At 34.1% G+C, this 27,104-nt stretch overlaps 2 protein-coding genes across 3 annotated transcripts; one reads left to right on the top strand and one right to left on the bottom strand.

The window, feature by feature from the left end:
* Nucleotides 1-1,630: 1,630 nt before the first annotated feature.
* Nucleotides 1,631-20,602, top strand: LOC101889140 (putative uncharacterized protein DDB_G0271606). Its single transcript, XM_059124420.1, has 4 exons — nucleotides 1,631-2,067; nucleotides 2,160-2,335; nucleotides 16,822-17,056; nucleotides 19,583-20,602. The coding sequence occupies exons 1-4, from the start codon at nucleotides 1,754-1,756 to the stop codon at nucleotides 20,445-20,447; spliced, it is 1,590 nt and encodes a 529-aa protein (XP_058980403.1). The 5' UTR covers nucleotides 1,631-1,753; the 3' UTR covers nucleotides 20,448-20,602.
* Nucleotides 5,572-25,394, bottom strand: LOC101888957 (oxidoreductase-like domain-containing protein 1). 2 transcript variants are annotated; one of them, XM_020038104.2, is made up of 3 exons: nucleotides 25,254-25,394; nucleotides 6,116-6,354; nucleotides 5,572-6,026 (listed from the first exon to the last, which is right to left on the bottom strand). In XM_020038104.2, exons 2-3 carry the CDS (start codon nucleotides 6,350-6,352, stop codon nucleotides 5,742-5,744), a joined length of 522 nt encoding a protein of 173 aa, XP_019893663.2. In that variant the 5' UTR covers nucleotides 6,353-6,354; nucleotides 25,254-25,394; the 3' UTR covers nucleotides 5,572-5,741. The 2 variants fall into 2 exon arrangements, with proteins under 2 accessions (XP_019893663.2, XP_058977041.1); XM_059121058.1 differs by lacking the exon at nucleotides 25,254-25,394 and adding an exon at nucleotides 24,806-25,246.
* Between the last annotated feature and the right edge of the window lie 1,710 nt (nucleotides 25,395-27,104).

Genomic DNA, 27,104 nt, shown 5'->3' on the forward strand with positions numbered 1-27,104 from the left:
TCTAAACTTATTCTAAAATTTCATACTATTTCCGACATTTTTTGCTTTCATTCATAAAAATTTAACACAAAGTCCCCTCTCTACCATCTTTATAACAGATCTTGTGTTAATGGAAATCTTGAGATGTATCAAGTCTGAATGGCGTCAGATCTTAATTTCACGTTTTATAAACTTCATAGAAATTCAAAATCTTGAACCCTATGTGGGGGATGTACCAGAAGAAATGGTCCGATCTTCCATCTTTATGACAGATCTTGTGTTGATAGAAATATTGAGATTTGCCAAGTCTAAATGGAATCGGATGTTTATTTCGCGTTTTATGAGCTTTGTGGGGGAGATACGAGAAGTAGTGGACCGATATATTCCATCTTCACACCAAACCTTGGATTAACAAAAATATTGTGATGTATATAATATGAAGACAATCGGGCTCTTACATCACATTTTATAAGAGTTATTCACAAATTTGACTCTTTGTGAGGGAGATACTTGATGGAGTGAACCAATATTGTCCATTTTTTCACCTCTCCTAGCACTGATGCAAATTTGAAGCAAAATTGGATTATCATTTCTCTTCTTGTGCAGTAAAAAAATATTTTTGAAAATTTTGACCTTTTGTGGATGAGGTACCAGGAGGAGTGGACCGATATTGCCCATCTTCAAAATCGATTTAAGTTTGATAATAATTTTACGATGTTCCATGTTTGGACCGAATTGGATACTACCTTCGAAAGTTATCAGACGGACGAACATCGATAGATCGACTCCAAATGTCCTGAAACGAATTTGGTCCAAAGAGACCTAGGGTCTAAAACCGTCATTTCGATGAGCCACCTTTTGGCCGTATCAACTGATATATACCATATGTAGTCATATGGCTGAGGGAATAAAAAGGACTAGCTTGAGAGCTGAAATTGTTGACCAAAATAATACTCATATTGTTATCTGTAATATTTCCGAAGCCATTCTATACCTAAACTGCAACGTTTAGGTTACTTTGCGATGAAAATTTTCAAAACTCGGATACACTTGTCTTTTATTTTTAGCTCTACTTTCTAGGTCTAATCTGCTGAATTTTGTTGTTTGCATAATGCGTATAAAATATACCCAGTATTTAGATAATGAAGATCGATTATTCATTTCAATTGAGAAAAGATTTCAAACTTTTCACCCACACTGTAAAAATTACGCTGCAGGTTGTCTCTTTGGTGAAGAAGCCTCCATTTATGACTATTATAATTGGTGGTAGTTGTTGTGTTGTAGTTTGATGAGCATAATTACAAGAACAACAACAACACAACGTAGGAGAGCTGCATAATAACCACCAATACTATCACAACATAATGAACAATCATCCAAGACACAATAAGGCTTGACCACGCCGCCATACTTCATTGAAGCAGGATACGTAGAAAAGAAAGGACAACCAGGGGAAAGGGGAAAAGGCTCGAGTTTTGTCAAACATCGCCTCCACTGTAAAAAAAATACACAAAATTTCTGCTCGCTGTACAAGTACGTGAAGGAAGTAAAGGATTACGCATTCTCTGCCCTCCCAAAAAAAAGAGGATACGTTTTTTTGTTTGTTTTGTAAAAATTATTATCACTGCCGTGTGCGTTGGTCGACAAGTGATTACTTGGCTAATAATTAATCATTACGCCGCTTACTTTGAAACAAAGCGGACGTCTGTTTTATATTTCCAAAATAAAGTGAAGTTTTCAAAACAAAACAATAGTTGATAAAAATAAAACAAACATGTTACCGTTACAAAATCAAAACTCCAATTATATATCGCCCCCAAACACAAATTCGCAGGCAATAATTGCCAGTGGTAAAACCCAAATGCGTCCATCGTCACCGCGTCAATTTTTCGCGCGTCTTTACGGTCATCTCGAAACAAATGCCGATGAGGGCATCTCCCCACCACAACGTCCCGCATCGGTTATGCATTCGGAATCGAATTTGAAAACTTTAACCACATTCGATTCGCCAGCAACATGTGATACAAATTATCAAAGTGATGGTGCAACAACGGCCTCCTCGCCGGATATTTCAATAAGTGATGAAAGGTGTGTGTGTGTGTGTCTGCGTGTGTAGTGAAATATGTACTTTTCAATTTCAAAATTATTTGTTTTTCTTTTTTTTTTTCATTGTTGTGTAGAGTGGATTCTAAGGAATCAACAAACGTCGCCTTTGTAAATGTTACCGCAACACCTCAAGTGCTACCGGAATATGCCAAAACCGATTTGAATAATATCCTGCCCTCCACATTTGGTGTGGGTGTGCCCTTTGGATTTCATAGCGAAACACCATTTTCCGTGGGCCTTAGTGCATTTTGTAAGTACCGAAAATTTTAATGTATTTTATATATAATAATTTTATAAATTAACAGATAAATGAGAATTAAAATCTCAGAATATACAAAGGCATAAAATGCAGAAATTATTGCAAAATTGTTTGAAAAAGTAGTTAAGGACTTCAAAACATGTACATTTAATTGGTTTCAAATTCAGTTGGAAAATACTTAAAAATAACCGATATATGGCCGCACCCTTACGTGGGAAATGTTATGGAATATTGCTAGACCTTCTTCGCATAGAAATTCAAAAAGGTACATTCCTAAAATTAGGTAGGACCTATTTCAATTATATCTTAATTGTCCTATAGACATTTTTCGAAATGTGAAATTCATTTTTTTTGGCTCGAAAGCATAGAGTAAAAATTAAATATTGTTCATTGTAAAATAAATATTTATCGCATTGGACACACAGGCGTATACATTTTCAAGACACCCATACGCTCCCAAGTACTTCAAGTGGATTTTCAGTTAATACTGAAGTCGTATGTGAAAAAACGAAAAAATGTGTTTTCTTCGCTTGCTGCAGGGGTTGGAGAAAATACACATCGAAAAAAATCCAAAAACGGTATGACATAAACTAAAAGAGGGCTCGACAAGAGCAGAATCTGCTCGTTTTCGAACGAATTTTGCTCACCACACTAAAACAAGCAAAGCATGCTCGCCCTTATTCGTATTATGCGAAACCGAAAAATAACGTTTTGCTCGTTTCATACTTCCAGGACTGCTCCCGCTCCTGGGAAGTCGGTGGTCTGCTCTTAATAGCTTTAAAATATGTATGTATAAATAGTCGGAAAATTAATAATCCTCATTTGTTGTTTTGCAAATTTTCCTTATCTAAAATTGTTCGGTAGACAAAAATCAAAAGCGACTGGAGTTTATATGCAATTTCAAGTAAATGCCATAGTCAAATTGCTGACTGTATACGCCGCCGATGTTTTATGTTACAAATATTTCAATTTCTTCTCTAACTTCTAAAAAAATCCATTTTGATAGCGTTTGCGATATTTTCATTTCCTTCTTCGAAATTATTTTCCGATATCAATTTTTTTGTTATGAAAAAGGAAAAAGAGAGAGATCTCTGACGGATTGGCCCGAATTTTACGAGCATTAAATATTTGATCCCATCAAAATCCCATCCCATCAAAAAAGTTAATGTCCCGATTTACACATACAGCGCACCTGGGCGTATACATTGTGATCACAATCATACGCACTATTGTTCCTAACTTGTTTATGTGTCTCCCACTCAAAAGTTCAAATTTTGGCGGTAGAATACAAATCTCATACTGAGCGATGGGAATACAGTTTCATGGATATTCAAAATTTTGACCCTTTTTGGGGGAGACACCAGAAACAGTGGACCGATATATCCCATCTTCACAGTGAATTACGAAGAGAACCGGGTTCTTATTTTGGATTTTATAATCGTTTTGGTTATTCAAAACCTTGGCCCTTTATGGGGGAGGTACCAGAAAGAATGGTCTCTACAATCTTTATAACAGATGTTGTGTTGAAGGAAATATTGAGTAGTGCCAAGTCTAATGTGTGTAATTTGAAGACAATTGAATATTTTATAAGAGTTATAATTATTCAAAATGTTGACCCTTACTTGATGGAGTGGACCGATATTGTCCATTTTTTCATCTGATTTTTTGCAGTAAAACATATTTTTGAAAATGTTGACCTTTTATGGGGGAGGTACCAGAAGGAGTGGACCGATATTGCTCATCTCCGAACTAATTTTGATAATAATATTACGATATCCAAGTTTGGGTCAAATCGGATACTCCCTTCTAGATCTACTCCAAATGACCTAAAACTGATTTGGTCCAAAGAGACCTAAGGTGTAAAAACGATATTTCGATAAGGCACATTTTGGTCCTACCAAATGATATGTACCCTCTCTAGCCATATGGCTAAGGGTATAAAGATACGAATATTTGGTTATGAGAATTCGATTTTTTCACATTTTTTAAATATTCTTATTTTAGAAATAAATAGCACAGTTATTAACAAATTACTATTTTTAGAAAATGCAATAAAAAAACCAACTATGACCGATATTTTAATGGATGAAAATCCAAAAGTAGCACATGTCCAACAATCCTTACGCCAGTTATTTCACCATTTGAAATATTTACATTAAATCATGAAATCATTTGGGAATATATGGCTTAAATATTCTGAAAGTGCTCATCGAGAGTTTTTATGCAAATTAGCATTTTTCATGCAGTTTCCCTTCCGCCAAGCCTACTTTGAATATTTATCCATGTCTTAAAAATGATGTGTTCTTTTTTCGTAAAAATTAATTTAGGAGAACCATTTTCACCTCAGTAAATAATAAAAAAAAAACTTTAAAATTGTTAGAATATATTATTCAATTTTGTGCAACAACACAGATTGCAAGCGATTCATGTCTTTGCTACTATAATTTACAATTTATTTCCACAGACATTTCATCAGACATAGTGGAGAGTGTGTGATAGTATCTTTTTAGCTTTTCTTGTCATTACAAATTTCAGATTATTAAGATCGTTTCCAAAGAGAAACAAACTAATAAAATCATAAAAATATGATGTTCACCTTACTAAGGCAAAACTTAATTTAAAAAATGTTGCATACTTTTTGGCTCATATTAAAATTTTTAGGTCGAAAAATTCGAAATCTAATTCCATTACAATATTTGCCATAGCGCAAAGGCACAAGCCGACTTCGACTTTTAAACGTCCACAATGAGGTCACGGGAAAATATGACGTTTTAAATTTTCTTACACGGGATTTTTTATATATATTTTTATAGCACACTTTTAAGCGCTGCCACAAGATTTTGAATTAAAAAAATATCTATAATATAAATTATACAAAAACCAAAAATTATAAATATATTATTATAAATTATACAAAACCAAATAATAGATTTCCACTATAAATTTATTAGTTTATAATATACTATAAAGTGATTTTTAGATTTAGACATTTTGGTGAGCGTCTAAAAGTATGCTAAAAATGTTTTGTAATCAGTGAGATCTGGGCCTCAATTCAAAAATTGTATAAAGGAAACAAATGTCATATGAAAAACGTTATTGAGAAAATCTTTTCACATTATATTTTCATAGAGAAAGAATCAACCCCCAGGCCTTAATTTTAATTCATCAAAAAAAGATTAATTTCCTATCAATTATAACGTATTTCCAAATATTTTGAAATTTCTAACTCAAATAAATATTAATCTTTATTCAACAATTGTCAATGAATAATGAATGACATTTTTTCAAACTATAAAGTATTGAGAACAAAAATCTACTTTGTACTATTTCTACTAAACAGAATCAATAACATTTTGTACATAAAGAAAACAGAATCATTTTTAAACTACCCAATAATCTATGACTTTGTGGCATTGTCGCTGTCGGAAGTTGTTGCGGATGTAGAACTTGATGTCGATAGCTCATTTGTATCCGATTTTCTATCCATATCCATACGATATTGGATACTTTTCAATTCAATACTAAGAAACATTTTCAAATTGGGATCTTCGATTTTTTGCAATACCAGATCGCGAACCCTTTCCGTATTGCCGTCCATTAGTTTGGCAATCGATTCGGCATATTGTATCCAAACACAATTTGCACAACCGGACATACAACAGGTAGTGGGTTCCGGCGGAAGCTAATGAAGAGAGGGAGAGAGAGACAGAGACAACAACAGCTCGGCTAATTAATTCGATCAGAAATGAATTGATTGAAATTTGAACTAACCTTAATGCCATCAATATTTTCTACAACATCACCACCACCACTAACGTCGGCACCGCCGCCACCACCATCGCCACCTTCACCATTTGATTTACTATCATCGCTGGTGTAGTAACGTTTTAGGGGCGCTAACAAAGAGGAAGAAGGTGTCGCTGAAGTAGCAAAAGCCGAAACCCGTTTGCCAGCGCATAGAAATAAACAATTTCTAAAGCCACTTTTTGTCAAGAATACAGGATACATTTCTGAACGAAGCGGCAGGAGGGAGAAAAATGGTAAAGATTGTTTTTTGTCAGTCAAGTGAAGTAAAACAATTGAAAGGCAGCAAAAAAAGTTTTTTTTTTTCAAACAATCAGAAACATATCCTCTAAAAAAAAAACAATACACAGGTGTTACAAAACTATTCCGAAAAAAACTTGGTAAACCGAAAAAATACTTCCGGTTTTAAATCGGGTTATTTCATCACTAAGATGAAGAAAAAAAGACTTGTAAGTTCTTTAACCAAAAAAATTGGCTAATATCGAATTACCAAAAACCTAATCGGAAGAACCTGCCACCACCACCAGCAGACATTCCCATTCGTCCACTTTCATTCACAAATGTGGTCAATCCACTTAACACTCACTTCTTCGTTGCCACTTGGCTGTGGTAAAACCAGTTAACAGAAAAAAAAAAGAGTGCAGATTTCTTGTTTATTAAAAACTGATTTCTGTTTACACATCACACACACACACAAAGGATGAAAGGGACTGAAGAAAGAAAAAGCTCTGAGGACAACGAAAATATTATTAGGAAAAAATGAACATTGTAATTGATCTAAAAGGGAAACCTAAAAAACGTTTAATTTCTTTCTGCGGCAATGGTCGCAGAACCATTGCAAAGAAATAGGGAACAAAACTGGATTTGTTATGCGGTTTCGAATTACATGCTAATTGAAGTTCTGGTTTTTATTGTAAATAGTAGTCAATCTCCACCTCCTGTCGTCTGAGGGTTAACAGGATTTTTATTTATATTAAGAGAATCAATTACTTTACAAAAACGTGTGATTATTTCAGAAACACAAAGTTGTTGGAGTCGGTTTTTATACCCTACACCACATAGAGGTAAGGGTATAATGTCTTTGTGCATTTTTTTGTAACCTGGAGAAATAAGCGAGGTAGGCCCATAGTTACTTTTGAGAATCTTCATAAAATCACTTTCTGAGTCGATTTTTGCATGTCAGTCCGTCCGTCCGTCTGTCCATGTATTCTGGTGAACAAAATGCAGGTCGCATTTATTATCCGATAGAGATTCAATTTTGCATACAATATTTGTTTGGCCCATGGACACTTTTGGCACTTACGACGGAATTCATCCTAAAAGCAAGCACTTCAGATTTTGGTGAAAATCAGTTCAGATATAGCCATAGCTCTCATATACAGGGTGAGATGAAAAAAAAAAACTGCAAGCAACTTCAGACTGCTGTCATTTCTAAGCCACTCGTCCGACAGCTGTTGCAATTATTCCAGTGACAGCTCATTCTATTGTTTACAAGCGTACAAAAGCATTTTGGTGAGAATTTTCCAGAAAAACAAGTCATTCGTGATAGAATTCAAGCGAGATAATGGGATTTCTTTATATTTGGCTGGAAAACCACAAGTGGCTATCGTTAGAGCACCATTTAAATGTGAATACATCTTTTATGTCTCGTACCATCGCTCGTTACCGTGATACTAGTAGCGTAGCCCAACGTAGTCAAGGAAGTGGACGGAGGAAAACGGCAACATCAGCAGAAATGGTTCGAAAAGTAAAGAAGCGACTTGAAAAATGGCGACCGAAAAATAGCTCGTGAGCTGAACATATCGCAATATTCCATTCGGCAAATATTGAAAAATGAGCTCGGGTAAAGCCATTGAAATTCCAAAAAGTGCAAGAACATACACCGAAACCGAAAAAAAAGACTCAAAAGAGCTAAAAAGTTGCTTCGTTTCGCTTGGCCGAAAGTGGTGAACTGCCGAATTTGGTTTGGCAGTTTGTAAACAAACATAATGAAAGGTCAGCTGAAAATGTGCACCTTCGGTTAGCCACCAGAACTCAAGAGTCGGCCATGGTGATGGTGTGGGCCGCCATAACAGCCGATGGTCGCTCTCCGCTCGTATTAATCGACCGTGGCATCAGAATAAATGCCGAATATTATCGCGAACATATTCTGGAGGTTGTATTAAAGCCTTGGACTCTCAAACATTTCGTCCGCAGACCTTGGACATTCCAACAGGACTCAGCAGCACCATCGCAGTCAGCACGCGCCACTCAAGAATGGTTACAAAATGAGGTTCCTCGCTTCATTTCCAGCTCACAATGGCCACAGCAAAATCTCCGGATACCAATCCGTTGGACTATTGTGTCTGGAGTATTTTTGGATCACCTCAAGCAAGCGCTTCGCTGGAAATGGGACAAAATATCGCAGAACAACATTCGAGCAGCGTGTGACGGTTTCATTGACCGTTTGAAGGCCATATTTCGTGCCAAAGGGGATCAATTCGAACAAATCTGAACTAATTCTAAAAGTTGATGCTATTTCCGAAATTTTTTGCTTTCTTTCAAAAAAATTAAAAAAATATGTGAAAATTATTTCGTTTGACTTTGTTGGAGTTTTTCTATCTAGCCCTTCATTTGATTTGATTTTAAAGTCTCTCACATGCGTAATATGCACTCCTCAACAATGATATTTGATACCGCACATCAGCTCCTGCTCGAAAAAAACTCGGCCAAATTTTATCGAGATCTGTTGAGATTTTTAAATAGCTTCTATATACATCTTTATCCGATGTTACGCTTATTGCTAACCATATATGTAATATCAGTTCAAATTGAATAGATTTTTTCATATTCAACCGAGTTTTACCACTTGGTGGATCTCGGTTCGGTATCCGGTATTGCTACAATAAATATTTTTTTAATATAATCCTTATCGAAGTCTTATCATGCACTATGCAGCAATGTTATTTGGACCATAGTTGGTATGATCTACCTGAGTTATATTCCCAATACAAACGTTTTTGTTACGGGAGCTCTACTAAATACGCATAGTGGTGTAGAGTATCATATGTACGAGATATGGTACGAAAATAGGACCCAGCAAACCAAATGACGGTCGTTTGACGTGTCTCCACAAAATTTTTGTCCGTGGCATCCATAATTTCCCAAATGTCTCGTGAGAGATTAAGTGCTCGTTGGATATCAATTACAGAATAGCACGTTTTCATAATTAATAATAGGCGTAATAATTGAGGATATCCAGGTTCTATTTTCAACAAACCCACAAAAAAAACTACCCACGTTTTTAATATTTCAATTAGCAAACTATAAAAAAATGGAATACAAAACATTGTAACCCCCCTCCAAAGAAAACTGGCTTACTAATGTCCATAAAACACGCATCTCCTCTTTCTCATGCACTGACGACTGTCCGACTGAACACAATAATAACGAGATAGAAAATTGAAACATGATAAATCTATCTTCCCCATCCCTCCTCCTCCTCCTCCTCCCGTTTCCCACAACACATCAGTGATAACAAGTGTTTTTTAATCTAAACACTTGAATGATTTAATATCCTTATGATTAGGGTAAAAAAAGAACGACGGACAGACAAACAAACAACAATCAATCCCCTTCTTATAACACTTCAAATAAAATAAAAGGAAGCATTAAAAATCGCGTGTGAATGTGATACAAAGGAACGTAATAAAAAAACGAAAAATGGTTGCACAATTAATTATGACCACAAAAACCAACAGGACTCAGAAAGTTAAGAGGGGTGGATGCAGAGAATATTCTTCCTTTTTTTCAAAAATCTAAATATTTGTTAACAACCACATCATTGGCATTATCAAAATGCATTCATTTCAACTTGCAACGTTTAACATCGTTTATCCTGCAGCAAAAATATCCTTTTGTCTCCCATCCACAAGCACGAACAAACATACACACGCACCCACATTCCCACCCATACACATAACGTTTGTTAACATTGGCATTTAACTTAATTTTCAAACAATAAAAAACAAACATACATCACCCCTCTCCTCACCATTCTCGCGTTCTCATACACATCCAGTGTTGCCACTTATTTTATTTTTTTGTTTTAATGACCAAAAAGAGATTTAAGTAAAAATGCACAAAGAAATATTCAAAGTTTTTTGATAAAAAAAAACATATCTCAAAGACGAGGAAGTCAAAATTGCGTTATGATCTGTCTTCACGATTAAAAACCACAAACCACAAAAAATTTGCAGACAGATGTATACCCTCAGCCAATAATCGATTATTTAAATATATTTTGACTTCTGTAATGAATATTTAAATTGTTGACCCTCTATGAAGGAATGGGCCAATATTGTCCATTTCGTATCGGACCTAAATAAATTTGATATAAACATTGGTTATTTTCTTCCTTTTATATCAGACATGTGATAATTTTTAGAAAATGATAAAATGTGCGCGACGTAGAAGATATAGTCGACCGAAGAATTCCATTTTCATACTACAAATAATTCAGATAATATCGATGTGGGCAAAATTACAAGAAAATTTAACAATTTTATACGAAATCATAAATTCCGCATTCATTCATTCATTTCTAGTTGGGAGAAATATTTAGATATAGCAAGTTGTAAAGAATCGCTGACTTGTTTCACAAGTTATGACGGATAAAAGTATTGAAAATATATATCATCTTCACAACTCATCTTGTGTTAGCAAAAATGTTTGTAGGCGTAAAATTCGATGAGAGTAGGATGCTTGTTTGGCTTTCTTTGAGCGTTTTTTTTTTTTTTGTTAAACCTATAGGAATGGTACGATCTCTACAATATTTATAACAGATCTTATGTAGATGGAAATATTAAGATGTTCTGAGTCTGTATGAAATCGAATGTAGATTTCACGTTTTATGAGCTTCGTAGATATTGAAAATTTTCACGCTTTGTGGGGGATGTACCGGAAGGAGTGGACCGATATATCCCATCTTGTGCTGATAAAAATATTGAGATGTGCCAAGTCTGAATGGAATAGGATGTTAATTTCGCGTTTCCATCTTCACACCAGACCTTGGGTCTGGTTATGTGTGTAATTTGAAGACAATCGGAGTCTTACATCACATTTTATAAGAGTTATAATTATTCAAAATGTTAACCCTTTGTGGGGGAGATACTTGATGGAGTGGACCTATATTGACCATTTTCGCACCTGACCTAGCACTAATACAAATTATACTTTCTCTTTCTGTGTAGTAAAATAATTATTTTTAAAAATTTCGACCTTTTGTGGAGGAGGTACAAGAAGGAATGGGCCAATTTTGCCCATATCCGAACTCGATCTAAGTGTGATATTAAAATTACAATGTGCCAAATTTGGACCAAATCGAATACTACCTTCGAGAGATATCGTCCGCACCAGCTAGAGAGACAGGCGGACGGACGGACATTGCTAGATCGACTTCAAATGTCCTGAAACGGATTCGGTCCAAAGAGACCTAGGGTCTAAATCCGTTATATGGGTTTGGGTATACAAAGTATATACCATGCTGCACAATAATTTAAAATGTACTTATGCTACAGATATATGAATTCATATCATACTCCCAAAGAGCTTCTTCTGTTTTAAAATTTGCGTTGGGTGCCTAAAAATGTGATTTAAAAGATTAAATATGAATATGGAATGTCACTTTAACATATATCAATTGAAAAGTCTAATTGGTAGTTAACCAATACGTGTACCTATGCCGAATTTTCGTGCTGCAATAACAATAGCCGATTCAGTTGCCCAATACGGACCTCATTTTTAAAATACCGGAAGTCGGTTAATACAATTATATGGAATTATAGCAAAACCTGGCCCGCTTTTAATTTCTTTGTACCAAGTAGGCGTACTAAAAATGAACGCCAAATACCAAATTATAGTCAGTTCCGTTGAAAAATACATTAAATGTCTAAAAACTCCAAAAAATTTTCTCAAATCATTAGTTGGAAAAATAGTTCACACCAGTCCAATATTGGTAAGGCCCTCTTTGAGGGCTTTGAATTGTTCACGCTTATGTCACATTTGTCCAAATTTTGTTTTTTTTTTTTTTTGAATTTTAAGTATATAGAAACCGTCCTTCCAATAAAATAATCAATATTGATATAGTTCCACATATTTGTATAACACCTAAAGGTACACCCGGGTTTTATATTTTTCGAAGGACTTGACCACATTTTCCAAAGGATTTTCTTTTATTTAGGATCTTAGTTTTTCAGGACATAGAACATCTCTTCGTAGCAAATTTTCCATTTATGACCATGTTTTGAAGCACAGGTTTCCGAACGAATTATTGTAATATGTATGTAACTCCAAAACAATATTCCACTTTTGCCGAGTACACTTATTTAGGTTTTTGTCATACCATTGTTTTAAGTATGTGCTTTCTCATGACATAAAAGTCCTTTTTGAACTGTATACAAAAATATGGCAACACTTGGCCCACCCGTTTGTCACACACCTCGCCAGACAAAATAATAAAGACAACAAACAGACACCCAACAGCAAGAACAAAAAATTATGAAACAATTAAATCTTTTAACTGATCCGGGAATTTTCACACAATACCAACATCTGTTTGACAGTGTGAAAAATTCTTGAATTCGGCTATTTGGTTTGTGGCTCGTCAGTTTCGTCAGTCTGTTTGTTTTGGAGGTTTTTCTAGTCACTTGGAGAGAGGGTGTGATGATACAACACTCACCACTTATTGACAGGCACAGAGACAGACAAACACACATCTCCTGCCTAGAGGGTAGGATATTACCCTCTTGTGGTCTATTATTATTATTGTTACGCAAAAAAAAAACATATTTTCAAATAAAACTTTCTGAAGCATAAAAATATAAATTAAAAACTTGTATTGTAATAAGAATTTGTATTGTGATTCCAGCGGTCGATGTTCCGTTGGCAAACCGAGGTATATTTATGTTGGCCAATCAAAAATAGGATTGAGTAGAAATTCCTTGGGTTATTCTTTGACTATTGTAATTATTTTTTAAGATTTTACGTGGAATGTCTTGGAAGAAGAAATGTATGAATAGGAAATGCAATGATAGAAATGAATATGTATTCAACGGCAAATTAAAAAAAGGGATGCTGGCGTTTTCTTATTAGCTTATTATCCAACTTTAGCTATTTTGAGTGAGATAAAAACAATTTTACTATTGTTAAGGGATTTTTTTCAATTGTTAAAGAAATGAAACAGAAATAGGTGGGCTAAATTAAAATATACCGGGTGAGTGAAAAAAATGCAACCAACTTAAGACTGCTGTCATTTCAAAGCCTCTCGTCAGCTGTTAAAATTATTCCAGTGACAGCTCATTATATAGTTTATAAGCGTACAAAAGCATTTTGGTAAGAATTTTCCAGAAAAAAAGTTATTCGTGATGGAAATTCAAGCGTGATAGTGTGATTTCTTTATATTTGGCTTCAAATCGTTTGGCTATCGTTAGAGCACTCCGGCATTTAAATGTGAATGAATCTTTTGTGTCTCGTATCATCGCTCGTTACCGTGATACTGGTTACGGAAGAAAACAGCAACATCAGCAGAAATAGTTCGAAAAGCACAGAAGCAACTTGATCGAAAAATGGCTTGTAAGCTGAACATATCGCAATATTCCATTCGGCAAATATTGAAAAATGAGCTCGCACACCGCACAGAAAGAAAATAGACTCAAAAGAGCTAAAGAGTTGTTTCGCTTGACCGAAAGTGTTGAACTGCCTAATTTGGTTTTCTCCGATGAGAAAACATTCGTTGTCCATCAGTTTGAAAACAAACAAAATGATCATGTTTACTTGCCAAAGAGTTCAGCTGAATATGTGCACCTTCGGTTGGGCACCAGAACTCAAGCGCCGGACATGGTGATGGAGTGTGTCTCCCCTTGTTTTAATCAACCGTGGCATCAGAATAAATGCCGAATATTATTGCGAAAATATTCTGGAGGGTTTATTAAGGCTTTGGGCATGCAAACATTTTGGCCACAGACCTTGGACATTCCAAAGCAAGCAAGAAGTCCATAATTCGTGCGAAAGTTGACCAATTCGAACAAATCTAAACTTATTCTAAAATTTGATGCTATCTCCGACATTTTTCCTTTTATTCAATAAAATTTAAAAAAATGTAAACATTATGGCCTTTGACTTTGTTACAGTTTTTTTTTTATCTCACCCTGTAGAACTGCTGTTTGATAGAATCAATGTCATTGCCGATGCGGAAATGAAATTATAATGCTGGAATTCTCAAAATATTGTACATGCACTGGACATTTAGGGCAAGTTGGCTATAAATCTACAAGGTATCCCAATTGGATGGATATTAATGCTCAAAACTCAAATTACCGTAAATCGGAAGTTATCGTTTTTCGAAGATGACATTCAGTCCGCATGGAACTTCTAATACAACACTACAGGTCATTTGATATTTGCATATTGTGACTATCCCCAATTCGTTTAAAGATAGTAATTTTCAATGCCATAGTCTACAATCATGACAAAATACTCAAACTAGTTGGAAGACCGTTCAAAAACTAGAGAAAAATAGTACAGGTGGATGGAAAAAATGTGTTTTTTTTTCAAATCTCGACCTTCTGAAAGACATGTTTTCATGTTGAATTTTCATTCAGTCCACATTGAACTTTAAATACAAAACTACAGACCATTTGAATGGAAAATGGGGACTATCCCCAATTGGCTCGCTCGAAGAAAGCAATTATCAAAGCCATAGTCTGCAATCATGACAAAATATTCAAACTATTTGGAATACCATTCAAAAATTAGGGGAAGATAGGATAGGTGGATGGAAAAATTATTTCTTTTTCCACATCTCGACCTTCTGAAGGACATGTTTTCGGCCGATAAAGAACACCTTGTATGCAACAACCGAAGCTAAACATGTTATCTCAGATGAATATAATATATAAAAATGTATACCCTTATCATTTGTTGAAAAAAAATTAAAATAGGATCAAATCCCAAATGAGGGGTACGATAATACACTTTCAGGTTTTTGGAAAATACACATATGTATGTTTTATATACAGTTGATTTCACTCAATTGATATGCATTCGCATCAAATTGGCCTCATACTTTATATATGTTTTAAATACTTCGCCTTCATAAAAGCGTGCACTCCGATCGTTTCTCAAATGTTATAGTTATTATCCAGACCTTTAAAGATTTTTTGTGTAGCAAAGTCTTTCAGGTTATACAAAATAATTTCCCAGAGCATCCTATAATCACCACTTCCTGTTTTCATGGGGCCTCAAATTTGAATTGGATATTTTGTTGGAATATAACAATTATAGATCCCATCCCCTCTACACATATGAAATGGTTCTGAAAAGGAAAAGACTGTAATTAAAATTTGCTATACAATTGAAAATTCCAATTTGTATGGGATGCGTTTAGAATTGAAAGGTTTCACTGTATTCCGTTTTTAAATTTGGTGTTCGAACGAAATATTTATAACAAAAACTGAAAAAAAAAAAAAATAAACTCAATGACTGCGGAGGCGATTACACGTTGCAACGTTTTTTTATTTTTTCAATATTGGCTTTTATTTGCAAAACATATAGAATACAGATTATACACGGTTGAAATCGTAAAAACATGCCTTAACATTCAAGGTTAGAAAAAATATTCCGTTTGCAAAAAAAACGTCATCAGCCTCATCATCTTTGGATCGACCTATCTCATTTATATGTGAGTTGTATTCCAAACACAAAAAAATGTGTTTGCCAATAATAATATTGAAACAAAGAAAAAAAACAAACATCGGCTAATGTGATTTAAAATAAAAAATCAAATTTAAATATGGCTAATTTTATTGATTTTTGCCAAGCAAGCAAATAAACAATTATATTGCCAGTAGTTGAGAAAAACAATTATTAGTTGTAGAAAGCATGGCGACAAAAGGACTAAGCGTGAACAAATAAAATGTAAGAGATTTTTTTTTAAATTTTAAATCTATTAACACATACATATCAGTTTTCTTTGCTCAGAGACAAAATTTCTTTCGAATTTCAACTCATTTTGAAATTTACATAGAAAAAAAAATTGACTTTTTGGATTCATTCCAAATAGCCATCGAATTGAAATAAACAATGAAATATCTGGTGTGATTGGGTGGTTGGTTGCTGAGGCGGCCGGTCGGACGTTTGGTTCGGCTAGTTGTCTGGTCGAACGGTAACAGAGATAACCATAACCATGACGTAGCTGTTTAGAAGCATATCATGACGTTACTAAAATTTGTTTCTATTTCTATTAGTATAAGTTTTTTTTTTTTTTTTGAAAATGTTCCTATGCACTAATAGATTTGATTTTTTTTCACTCTTATCAGATGTAGATGCGGATTGTTTAGAAAAATAAAAAAACAACAAATCTTCTTCAAAATAATAGATCATTTACACCGCATGCCATTGAAAACTGAAAGACAAATTCACCACATTTTTTTTTTCGATAATCTTGATTATGTTCAAAAGAATAAAAAATAATATTAAATATTCCCGAATGATAAGATAATTCATATTCATAATGGCTTATTATAACATATATAATATGAAAAGAAATTATTAAATTTATTCCCAACTAAAATTATCATGTTATTTGTCTAATAATAGAAATTATATATTTTCATTTAACAAAATTTCTTTTTCAGTGGCCCGCCGCCGTCGCAAGGAGGGTAGACAACGCCGCCAACGCACCACATTCAGTAATGAACAAACATTACGTCTCGAAGTGGAATTCCATCGTAATGAGTATATATCGCGCAGCAAACGTTTTGAATTGGCCGAGGCATTGAATCTCTCCGAGACTCAAATAAAGATTTGGTTCCAAAATCGGCGAGCCAAGGATAAACGCATTGAAAAGGCTCAAATCGATCAACAGTATAGGTAAGATCATCAATTTTACAATATGGTATTGTAGCTAGTAATTGGAATCAAGGGAAAAATCTTGATAAAAATAATGGAAAATCGAAACAGAAGCTAAAAATCAATTTGGGAAAAATTTAGCCAGAGGGAATAAGGCATTGAGCAGGATTGTTGCAGTTGCTTCATCGCAATACATTTTTTTATAATGGACTGTCTCTAATAAAGTTAAACGTTTAGAGTAGTTTAAATATTAAAGTTAAGTCTCTTATTAGGGGAAGAGGATATATATCGTCCAAACTGAACGTGGTAATATTTATATCAGACTAAGGTAAGGAATGTTCTAATATGGAAGATAGTGACAAAGCGTCAGGTCAACATTTCGATTTCCTTTAAAAAAAATTCCACATTAAAATATTTTGCGTAATGTGACGTTTCTATTTTTTCGGATATCTCGCCCATAAACGACCCATAGTCATTAAAAGCAATCATAATCAATGAAAGTAAAAGGAGCATTCGAGTAGATTTAAAATATATTTTTGTATCAGAAAAAGATTTATGTGCTCACACAAATGTCAAAATATTAAAAAAATCTCTAATAAAGAGCGAGTTCATTCCCTGTTTGGATATCCTTCTCTAAATCACGTAGATGCCTTGGTGTCGTGTCGGCACCCAACCAGATACTACAAAGAAAGCATATGATTATGCTGAGGATCATAAGGAATTAAGTTCACTAATGTAGTTGATTCAGTGGTGTAATGAGGGGAGCCATTCTTTTGCGGGTTTTAGACAGATCCAAATACTGCTTTATCGTCGTCGAAATAGCTCAATTCCAACCAACTATATGCTTCCATCTTTTTTCTGGAAGGGTTTTACCAAAATTCGGAATTAAAATTAAAAAAGGGTTTATTCTTACCACTGTGGAAACGATCCAGTTGTTAAGAGGCTCTAAAAAATTATTAAACTAAATTGGCAAAGATTCAAGGCCCCTCAAGACCCCAAAATCGAAAATGTGTTTTAATTCATTGAAAATAGATAAAACAAACAATAAAAAAAACTGTGATATTAATTTTTAAGTAGTGTAGTTTATTATATGTTCTATGTAAACTCGTCTTAAAAATTATATTACGAATTCCCCAGAAGAAGTCGCCAAAACAGCGACGAAACGTCGGGAATAAAATACAAATAAAATAATTTTGTTTTAATTTGTATATGAAACCTAAGGTCAAGAAGCTAAAACACACAAACAATAGAAATAATCATTGGCCAAAAAATAACAACAATATGCAAATTAAACAAGTAAAATATACCGAATATAAGGATGTTTGTTATATGGAAGATGTAGCAAAAAGTTAACATATATAGATGTTATTACACCGGAAGTAGAAAACCATTACGAACTACCAATACCAAAATCTATCTGATAGAAAATGTGGCTAAAATTCGAAAAATACTGAAGGTACCGTTACATTGAGGCTATAGGATAATGCCAGGGGAAATAGAAACTCCAAATACAAATACAGGAACAATTCCGTAGGGAAATCTGACGGAAATCATCAAAGTAGCGAATAACAGTATGCACCGTTTAGGAAAACGTGGACCTATATAAAAATCTCTAGCTGTGTGATCGAAATATGGGCTGTGGGAAAACATGAACAAATGTAGACACTTTCGACCAGAGGAAATAGTGGACATTAGGAAAGTCAAAAACCAAATTGTGAACAATTCTGTTGGAAAATGTGGCTACAAGCGTCAAAATACCCATAGAAAATAAAGACCTATAGAAAAATATAGACCTATATAGAAAATTTTCAGCCAGAATATATAGTGGTCGTTAGGAAAACCAAATACCAAGTTTCAAACAATCCCATTAAAAAAAATGTGAAATAGAAATTAAAATCGTAAATAGAAATTCCTCACGGTTATTCTTCAGAAGACAAAAATCGGAATAGTTTTGAGACAATTTTGTAAATAGAAGAAATTTAATAATAATAATGTATTTCAATGAAATTAAATTCAATACAAATGTAATCCTTAAAAATATGTCTCGGATTCTATACGATTCTTAAAATTTAGCAATTCACACGTAATTTTTGCTTTTTTACCCCGTTAAAGGCTTATGAAGCTATATCTACTTTTTAAAAAAGTAGAAAAACAGATGATTGCAAATTTAACCTTATTGGATATAAGTTAATGCATAGACTTAGAAATTTATTAAGAAGGTAACAACGTCGATTGCGTTTTTTGATAATCTTATTTTATTAATAATGCAGAAAATAGCTCAAGGAAGCATAATAAAAACAGAAATAAAACTGCCATCAAAAAAAGACAGTCTGTCTGTCAGTCACAAGAAAAACGAGTCCTAAAAATGATTTACGTTTTGTAATAAATTTAACACGAAGCCACAGCGACATTAACGACATTTAAACGCACACATTTCCCATTAAAATATGAATAGAGAACCCAGTGTGTTCATAAAACTAATGCTAATTATTTAATGATTTTCCAATGCACATAATTTATAACTGTCTCATTGTATTTTATTTTTAGGAGTTTTGTTGTGGCCAATGGTTTTATGAGCTCTTTAATGGGTCAAACGGCATACCATCCGACGACATCAATGATAACGAATCTTCAGCAGAATTTGTATCATCAGCAAGCACATAGCCATCATCACCACCACCTACAGACACCAGCAGCACACCTTCAGCAGCAGCAGCAACACAACCAACATTACCATCAAGTCCAGCAACAACAACAATTGCCCACACATTTGCATTCGATGACAACAGCAAGTTCTGCTACTGCTACATCCTCGTCGTTGTCGATGCGTTCAAATGCGGCAGCAGCAGCACATTTACATGACCACAAGGATGTAATGGGTCAACATGAACAGCAGCAGCAACAACAACAACAACAGCAGTCGACCAATAATATTATAAATTTCAATGTCACATCTAAGGATATCACAGCCATAATGTCTCCAAAAAGGCATTTACATTTGCCTGTGCCACAAACACCACAACCAGCAGCACCACCACCACCTCCGCCACCCCCAACGCCAGTGACACCCCGACAACAAACATCAGGAGTCGAATCTGTTATAAACAATGCCACAAACGTGCATAACAATAACATTGTTAATTATGGTGACATTAATAGTTTTCATAAATACAACAGCAGCAGCAACAACAACAAGAATATTAGCAGCAGCGGCAGTGGTGGTAGTAGTTGTAATAATAACACTCTACAAAGAACCGGTATTATTAGTGGTATTGGTGATTGTAGTAACATTACCTCCACTTCTTCAAGTTCTATTACCAACATCAATGGAACAATTGTTCCAAGGCACAGTCGCATTTTGAATGCCAGTAATAATGATTGTAATTTCAACTCAATCACCAACTCGTGTTAACAACAACAACAAAATTCTTTAGTCTTAGATCCATTCCATGGACGACATTTGAATTAGAAACGTTATAATGTAAGATTTACAACACATACCTAATAGTTTTTCATCAATATTCATTATTTATGATAATTATATTTCAAGAAATAAGAATAATATAGCAGTGGAAACATAAAATCAAAATTTATTTAAAAGTAATACTGAAATAAATATTTAAGAAATATAAGAAAAACATTTATTTGCTTTTACCCATTGGATCCCAACATTCGAAAGGTAAGTTTGAATTAGCACTTGTTTTCAAAAACGGCTGTGCCGATAATCTCTAAGAGCCCGAAATGTCAAATGGTTACAAAATGAGGTTCCTCCCTTCATTTTCAGCGCACAATGGTCACCAAAATCTCCGGATACCAATTCGTTGGACTATTGTCTCTAGAGTATTTTGGAAAGCAAGATTGGCCATAAAAAATACCAAAGTGTCGATCACCTCAAGCAAGCGCTTCGCAGGAATGGGCCAAAATACTGCAGAGCAACATTCGGGCAGCGTTTGGCCGTTTTAATTGGCCGTTTGAAGACCATAATTCGCGTCAAAGGGACCAATTCTAACAAATCTAAACTTGTTCTAAAATTTGATGCTATTTCCGACATTTTTGCTTTCGTTCAATAAAACTTAAAAAATGTAAAAATTATGGCGTTTGATTTTGTTGCAGTTTTTTACCTCACCCTGTTTAACTGGTGCATTGTACACTTCGGCTGGTGGCATTATATCTATTTATTAAACATCAAAAAAGAAAATGATTTTACAAGCAATAAATATTCGTGCTTCCGGTCTTCAGTAAGCATTTTTTCTTATCACACCCTGATAATGCCAGGTAACGCTGTTATAAATTATCTCATAGTAGCGTTAAAGATCGAAAGTACAGTCGAACATGGTTATATATGGATGGTTAATATGAAGAAATTGGACTTTATATTATCGAGTTCAATACAACCAACCAATAAGCAAAAGGACAAAAGTCGGGTGAGGCCGAGTATACCCTACCCCATTGTGCTCATTGAAAAGCACTAACCATTGCAAGTATGTGTTTTTATTAGAATAAGAGCTGTATAGATTTGGAATCAGACGGAACTATAACAAGTAAAAAACAGCTAAGTTTAATATCATCCACCATTTGGAAAGAACTTGAAATTTTACAAAAAACATCCGGAAAATACCACTTAAATGAAAACTGTTATATGGAGACAATACGAAAACGTGGACCTGCTTACGAAAATTTTTCTCATAGGCTGTAGTACCCATTACGAACTTTAAATACGAAATTTCAAATAATTCCGGTAAATACTGTCGCTAAAATCATGACAATACCGAATATCGAGAGATACCGTTATGGACCGACATGGCCCATTTTCGAACTTAACCTGCCTACTGGTAAACTATGCATAGAAGCAAAAATGTAATAGCTTTTCTATGCTAAGCTGTAATGTAGATCAAAATACATCATCTGAACCAATTTCCTGTAATTCGGTAGTATCCAAGATAAATATACGATGAGTTGGCATCCCTTTCGGCACTAGTGCTTTTCTAGTTTTCTTTAGTCACTTTAATCTTCCGGCTATCTGAAGAATAATTTTTGGTTCTGTGTTGTTGAATGGAAGACAGATCGTGCATAATTTGATCCCCGTCAGGCAGATTCTCACGACCGTTTAGTATCCTCTTTATCCTGACAGAGCCTGCAGGGAATCACTGTCTTCGCCACTCCACTTAGAAATCATGACATTTATATTACATATGATTCCCACCACAAGGTTTAGGTCTGATTTAGCCATGATTTCTCTTCCTGGAGAGAGTATGCCAAATTTTCTTCCGAAGCATTACATTCGCTTTCATTTAGCCAGTTTTGTTGAAATCTCCTGGAGTAATGCTCATATATCACTCAGAAGAATTGGCACAAGGGTGGTTTAACAGAATGGACGACCTCAATATGGATTGACTCGGATACTCGTCCTGCCAATTCATATGCTGCTTCATTGCCAGAAATTTTTCAATGGCCTAGAACCCAAAAGAGCTTGATGAACGACCTAACATTTTTCCAGCGCATTGCTTCACACCAAAAGTGACTTAAAATCAAAAGTAACCGAGTTTTTTTACCTCAATTTCGATGACTCGGATACTCGCCTTGCCAATTTATCTGCTGCTTCATTACCAGAAATGTTGCAATCGCCTGGAACCCAAGAGAGCTTGATGGACGACCTAATTTTTCCAGTGCATTCCTTCACTCCAAAAGTGCCTTAAAATTAAAAGTATATTAACTTGATTGATTTTAGGGATCCTAACTATCGAAGTTGTTACCGCACCGTTAAAAAAAAAACTGTTTCTATTTGCCAAGATATAGCATTTGGGGAAGTAATATATGGGAGCTATATCTAACTAAAATGTCATCTTAAATGATCAATTGCAAATCATTTTGTAAGTATATACTGGACATGCTGGAAAGGTTCTTTAATTAAATATGTTTCTGCATAGAAATCTCTTCCAGAAAGTGACCAGCATTAAAAGTATTGGTTCAAATGTTGAAGAAGAGATCGGATGTTGCCGGAAGTCCAAGCAAATCATCAAGTGAAAACCACTTGCATTCAATTTGCTGGGATGTGCCAAAATCTATTATATTTGATCAGATATAGAATATATGTATGATAACTAAATACAAATCCTATACGAATACTACCATTTTAAATAGGGTTCGTCCTTGGGCCTATGGACTGTGCAAAATATTTTTCTCAATCGGTCAATTACGGCGTTCTGTCATTTGCTACAGAAATACATGGACAAAAGAATGGAAATGCGTTAGTCAATTCTATGTTGAAATTGTAGGCCCAACTCGGTCAAGGAAGAATAAGATTAAATGTTATTATAAGTATGTGTAAATAACAATTATATTTTATACTTGTGTCACATAAAAGAAGAATAATTTGAAAAGTACTAAAATTAGGTAATTGTAATTATCCGGTATTGGAATGCTCCGACTCATTTCTTGAGTTACCAACAAAAGTCGGTAAAAAAATTTGTCGGAAAGGTAGCGACGAAATCAAAGTAGTCGCTAAGGCCTACCGATAAGCACCAATGTTGTCAACTGGAACTTTTTTCTTATATCAACATTTTGGGTTTCTAAGTTACCGATTTTTGTCGGGAATTCAAAAATTGAGTGAAAGAATCCCACTACGGGTTAGATTCAAGTTGAGTATGCTGTTATATGCGGAAATGTGCATCGAAATTTTTTGATATACTTGTGTTAAAGATTTTAGAACGGTCTCAGTTCAACTACAGCACGGTAAGACGAAATTTATATTCGTATTCTGACCTAAAATCAGCACTGTCTATTCAGACTTGAGAGTCAATGGCTGTTTGTACCCCAGTTCATAAAATAAGCCGTGCCAATTCATTTAAAATTCAATTTAATGTGCGTATTCAAGAATAGTTTGGAAATTTGTAGATTTTTAATGAAGTTCTCCAAAAAGGGGGATTCCCTCAAATAAAAATTTGATTCGTAGGTTTTTGTAGTTATTAGATGATATTGGTACACAACTTAAACAGACAAGAATTGTTTTGGAATGGAAGCCATAATTTTTGCCACAAAACAACAAAAAATTTATGTTTTTAAGAATTTCGAAATCGAATGACAGAGGTACCAATCCATCTCAGCATTGCATTGAATTAATTACAATTACGACAATTATTATTATTGGTATTATCAAACAGGTGGTGGCATATTCAGTACAGACTGACTCTGTTGTTTGTCTACACTTCTGCGTCGTTATGCCGTTACGTCGTGTATATCCTTTCACTTTATTATCCATGGCTGCATATAGGTAGGTACATTTTGAAGTTGTAAAAAATCAAATGCTCAAGCAAAATAAAGAAAGAAAAAAAAAAACAAAAAGCAAATTGTTTTTTTGGTGGCTTTGAATCTTTTTTGGAATGGCTTTTCGGTGGTGTACTCTTTTTGTATTTATTATTTCTTGCTTTGCTTCCCATCTTCAATTGTTTGTGCTTCTTTTCCCCTTGCACATTCCTCTTAGGTGTGGTGGTTGTGTTGCTTCCAAATTGTATCTGTACGTGTTTTGTGCGTTGTGCGTACGTATGTGTGGAATCCATATTTTTGTGTCTTATTGGATATGTTTGCTGCTGCTACTGCCGCTGCTGGCTTGTCTTCTTCTTGTTCTCAATAATAAATAATTGAAACATTTTATTTTGTTACACTAAACACATAATTATCCAGATTTTTTGTATAATCTTTTTAGAAGAGATATTTTTTTTTTGTATTTTCCAGCAAGGCTACCACCATTCAAAATGCGACATACACACACACCTTTCAAGTTGCAAAACGAGTGGCAGCGGTGGCTGGCTGGCTGGTTGGTTAGCTGGCTGGCTGGCTCTCTACAGTATTTTTGTTGCTGAAATTAACCTATTTTAGGCAATTTTCTTTTGTCGAATTTCACACCGATACACCGTTTTTCATTTGCAATTTTGCACAAAATTCATTGAATTTGCATTGTATTTTATGTTTTTATTCGATTATTGACATTTGAAAATGTATTTTTCGTATATTTTCTTTGTTTTGTCACACACTATATATATCTTAATATATATAAAAAAGGGTCGTAAAATCGTAACCATTCACACACAAGTTTAGACGAACGAGAAAAAAATGGTCAGAAATGCAAATTTTCTGAGGAAAATTTTCCACCTTTGATTGCTTGAAAACTTTGAACTTTCACCAAACTGGGCTTTTACAATCTTATGCGATCTGAACTCACCCTTTAGTTTTTTGCAATATTTGTTATTAAAACTCTAATTTTATTTATTAAAAAACTAAAATTTTACAAATTTTTTCACACACAACTTTTTTTCAAGAAACATCACTACTTGAAACAGCTGATTGCCAACTAAATAGATTGTTTGGCAAATGGGCAACTCCCCGAAGCAGCCATTTTGTATGTTAGAGTCTTGCCATTCATGACCCAACATATGTTTTATGGCAATGATTTTTAATAAATTTTCTCTCATATTCACAAAACAACAACGCAAAACATCTTTAAATTTTCTTTTTATAATGAAAATAATATCACCCTCATGAATTCTACTCGATTTCGAGGAGAAAATAGCAAAATAATTTCCCAAAATTCCAATGAGGCAATGCCATTTGTGAACAAAGTGGCACAATCGTGAGAAATCTTCATACGGCAACTATTTTCATGAGCAATACGGCAACCTGTCAGAAAATTTCTCTTGACTGTGGCCATTTTGTGTATAGAGAAAAAATAAGGCTTCATTATTTTAATTAAAAGAATTGTTGTAGCTTGATTATGTTAAAATATCGTATACATTAATTAACAGGCTATAGAAACTTTCCTTTTATCAAGTTCCGGTTCATAAGAAATTTTGTGTATATGCATTGTTGTTGTTGCTTGCCATATCGCACTTGTTATCAATAGATCATAGCCGAGCTGTATACAAGTGTCGGCATTTAAAATTCCGCAACCGAGTCAAAAGTTCAACTCAGCCGTCATACACAGATGCGGTATTGCCTGACTTACAGTTCAACAACAAACAGATTATTGGCTATATTAATTATGTCCCTATTTGCATTAGGCAAGTTTACTTGGGGCAAGTCTTTGTTTATTGTAGAATGTTAATGGTTAATAGAAGAAGATAGTTCGTAATGACATATTCTTTTGTATTTTTATTGACGTTTGCATTTTTAATTTTGTGGAGAGCTATTGATAGCTTCCACATGATGCAATAATAGGAGGAAGGATAATTCTGTCAAAACATTGCATAGTTTGTACGATTTTTAATAATTAAGAAAACAATTTGAATTTATTTCAAACAAAAATTAATATTTAATAGGTTAAACATTTTACAATTTTGGAAAAAAGCAAATTAATTTTGTGAAATAATGTTTTGTGGGTTTACCCATAGTAAAATGAAGACAAGATAGGCTAGCTTAAAAGAAAATGCAAGTATGGAGGTCTATATGATTGGCTGGTAATGTCAGAATTTCTATCAAAACATGAATAAATAAATGAAAACCGCGAAAACTGAATGAGAGGTCAAACTTTATTTTGAAAATCGTGTTCTATATATTTCTAAAGGTTTATTTCGCAACAAAAATTGTAGATTTTGTCGATGCATACGTTGTAATAAGCATTTTGAAAACAACCGAATTTGAATATTTTCTGAAAATAGTTGTTATTATTGAAAAGAATACACTCACATAAACAAATAAGGTTGACATACTAGGCCATGAAAATAAAATCATATGGTATCATAGTCCCACCTTGATTTTATTGTACCATGGGTTTACCTCAATACATGACAAAATTAAGAAGGAAAAGTTTTTTTTTTTTTTTTTAAATGAGCATATTTATGTCTGCATTTTCTGCAATTGAATATGAATTTGCTGAAATAAAACAAAACAATTTTTTCATGATAAAAAGGCTATTTGACACAAGTTTTTTTTTTAGTTCTTTGAGGTTAAACTACATTTTCTGATTGTGCCGTGGACTACTCCAACTACAGCATTATGCCATGTTTACGTTAGAACTTTTTGTAGGGTTAACCTACTTTGAGAGGATTTATTTGAAGTAAAAGTAATGGATATGACA

The sequence above is a fragment of the Musca domestica genome, unplaced genomic scaffold (genome assembly GCF_030504385.1).
Source record: "Musca domestica strain aabys unplaced genomic scaffold, Musca_domestica.polishedcontigs.V.1.1 1, whole genome shotgun sequence".
NCBI classification, from domain to species: Eukaryota; Metazoa; Arthropoda; class Insecta; order Diptera; family Muscidae; genus Musca; species Musca domestica.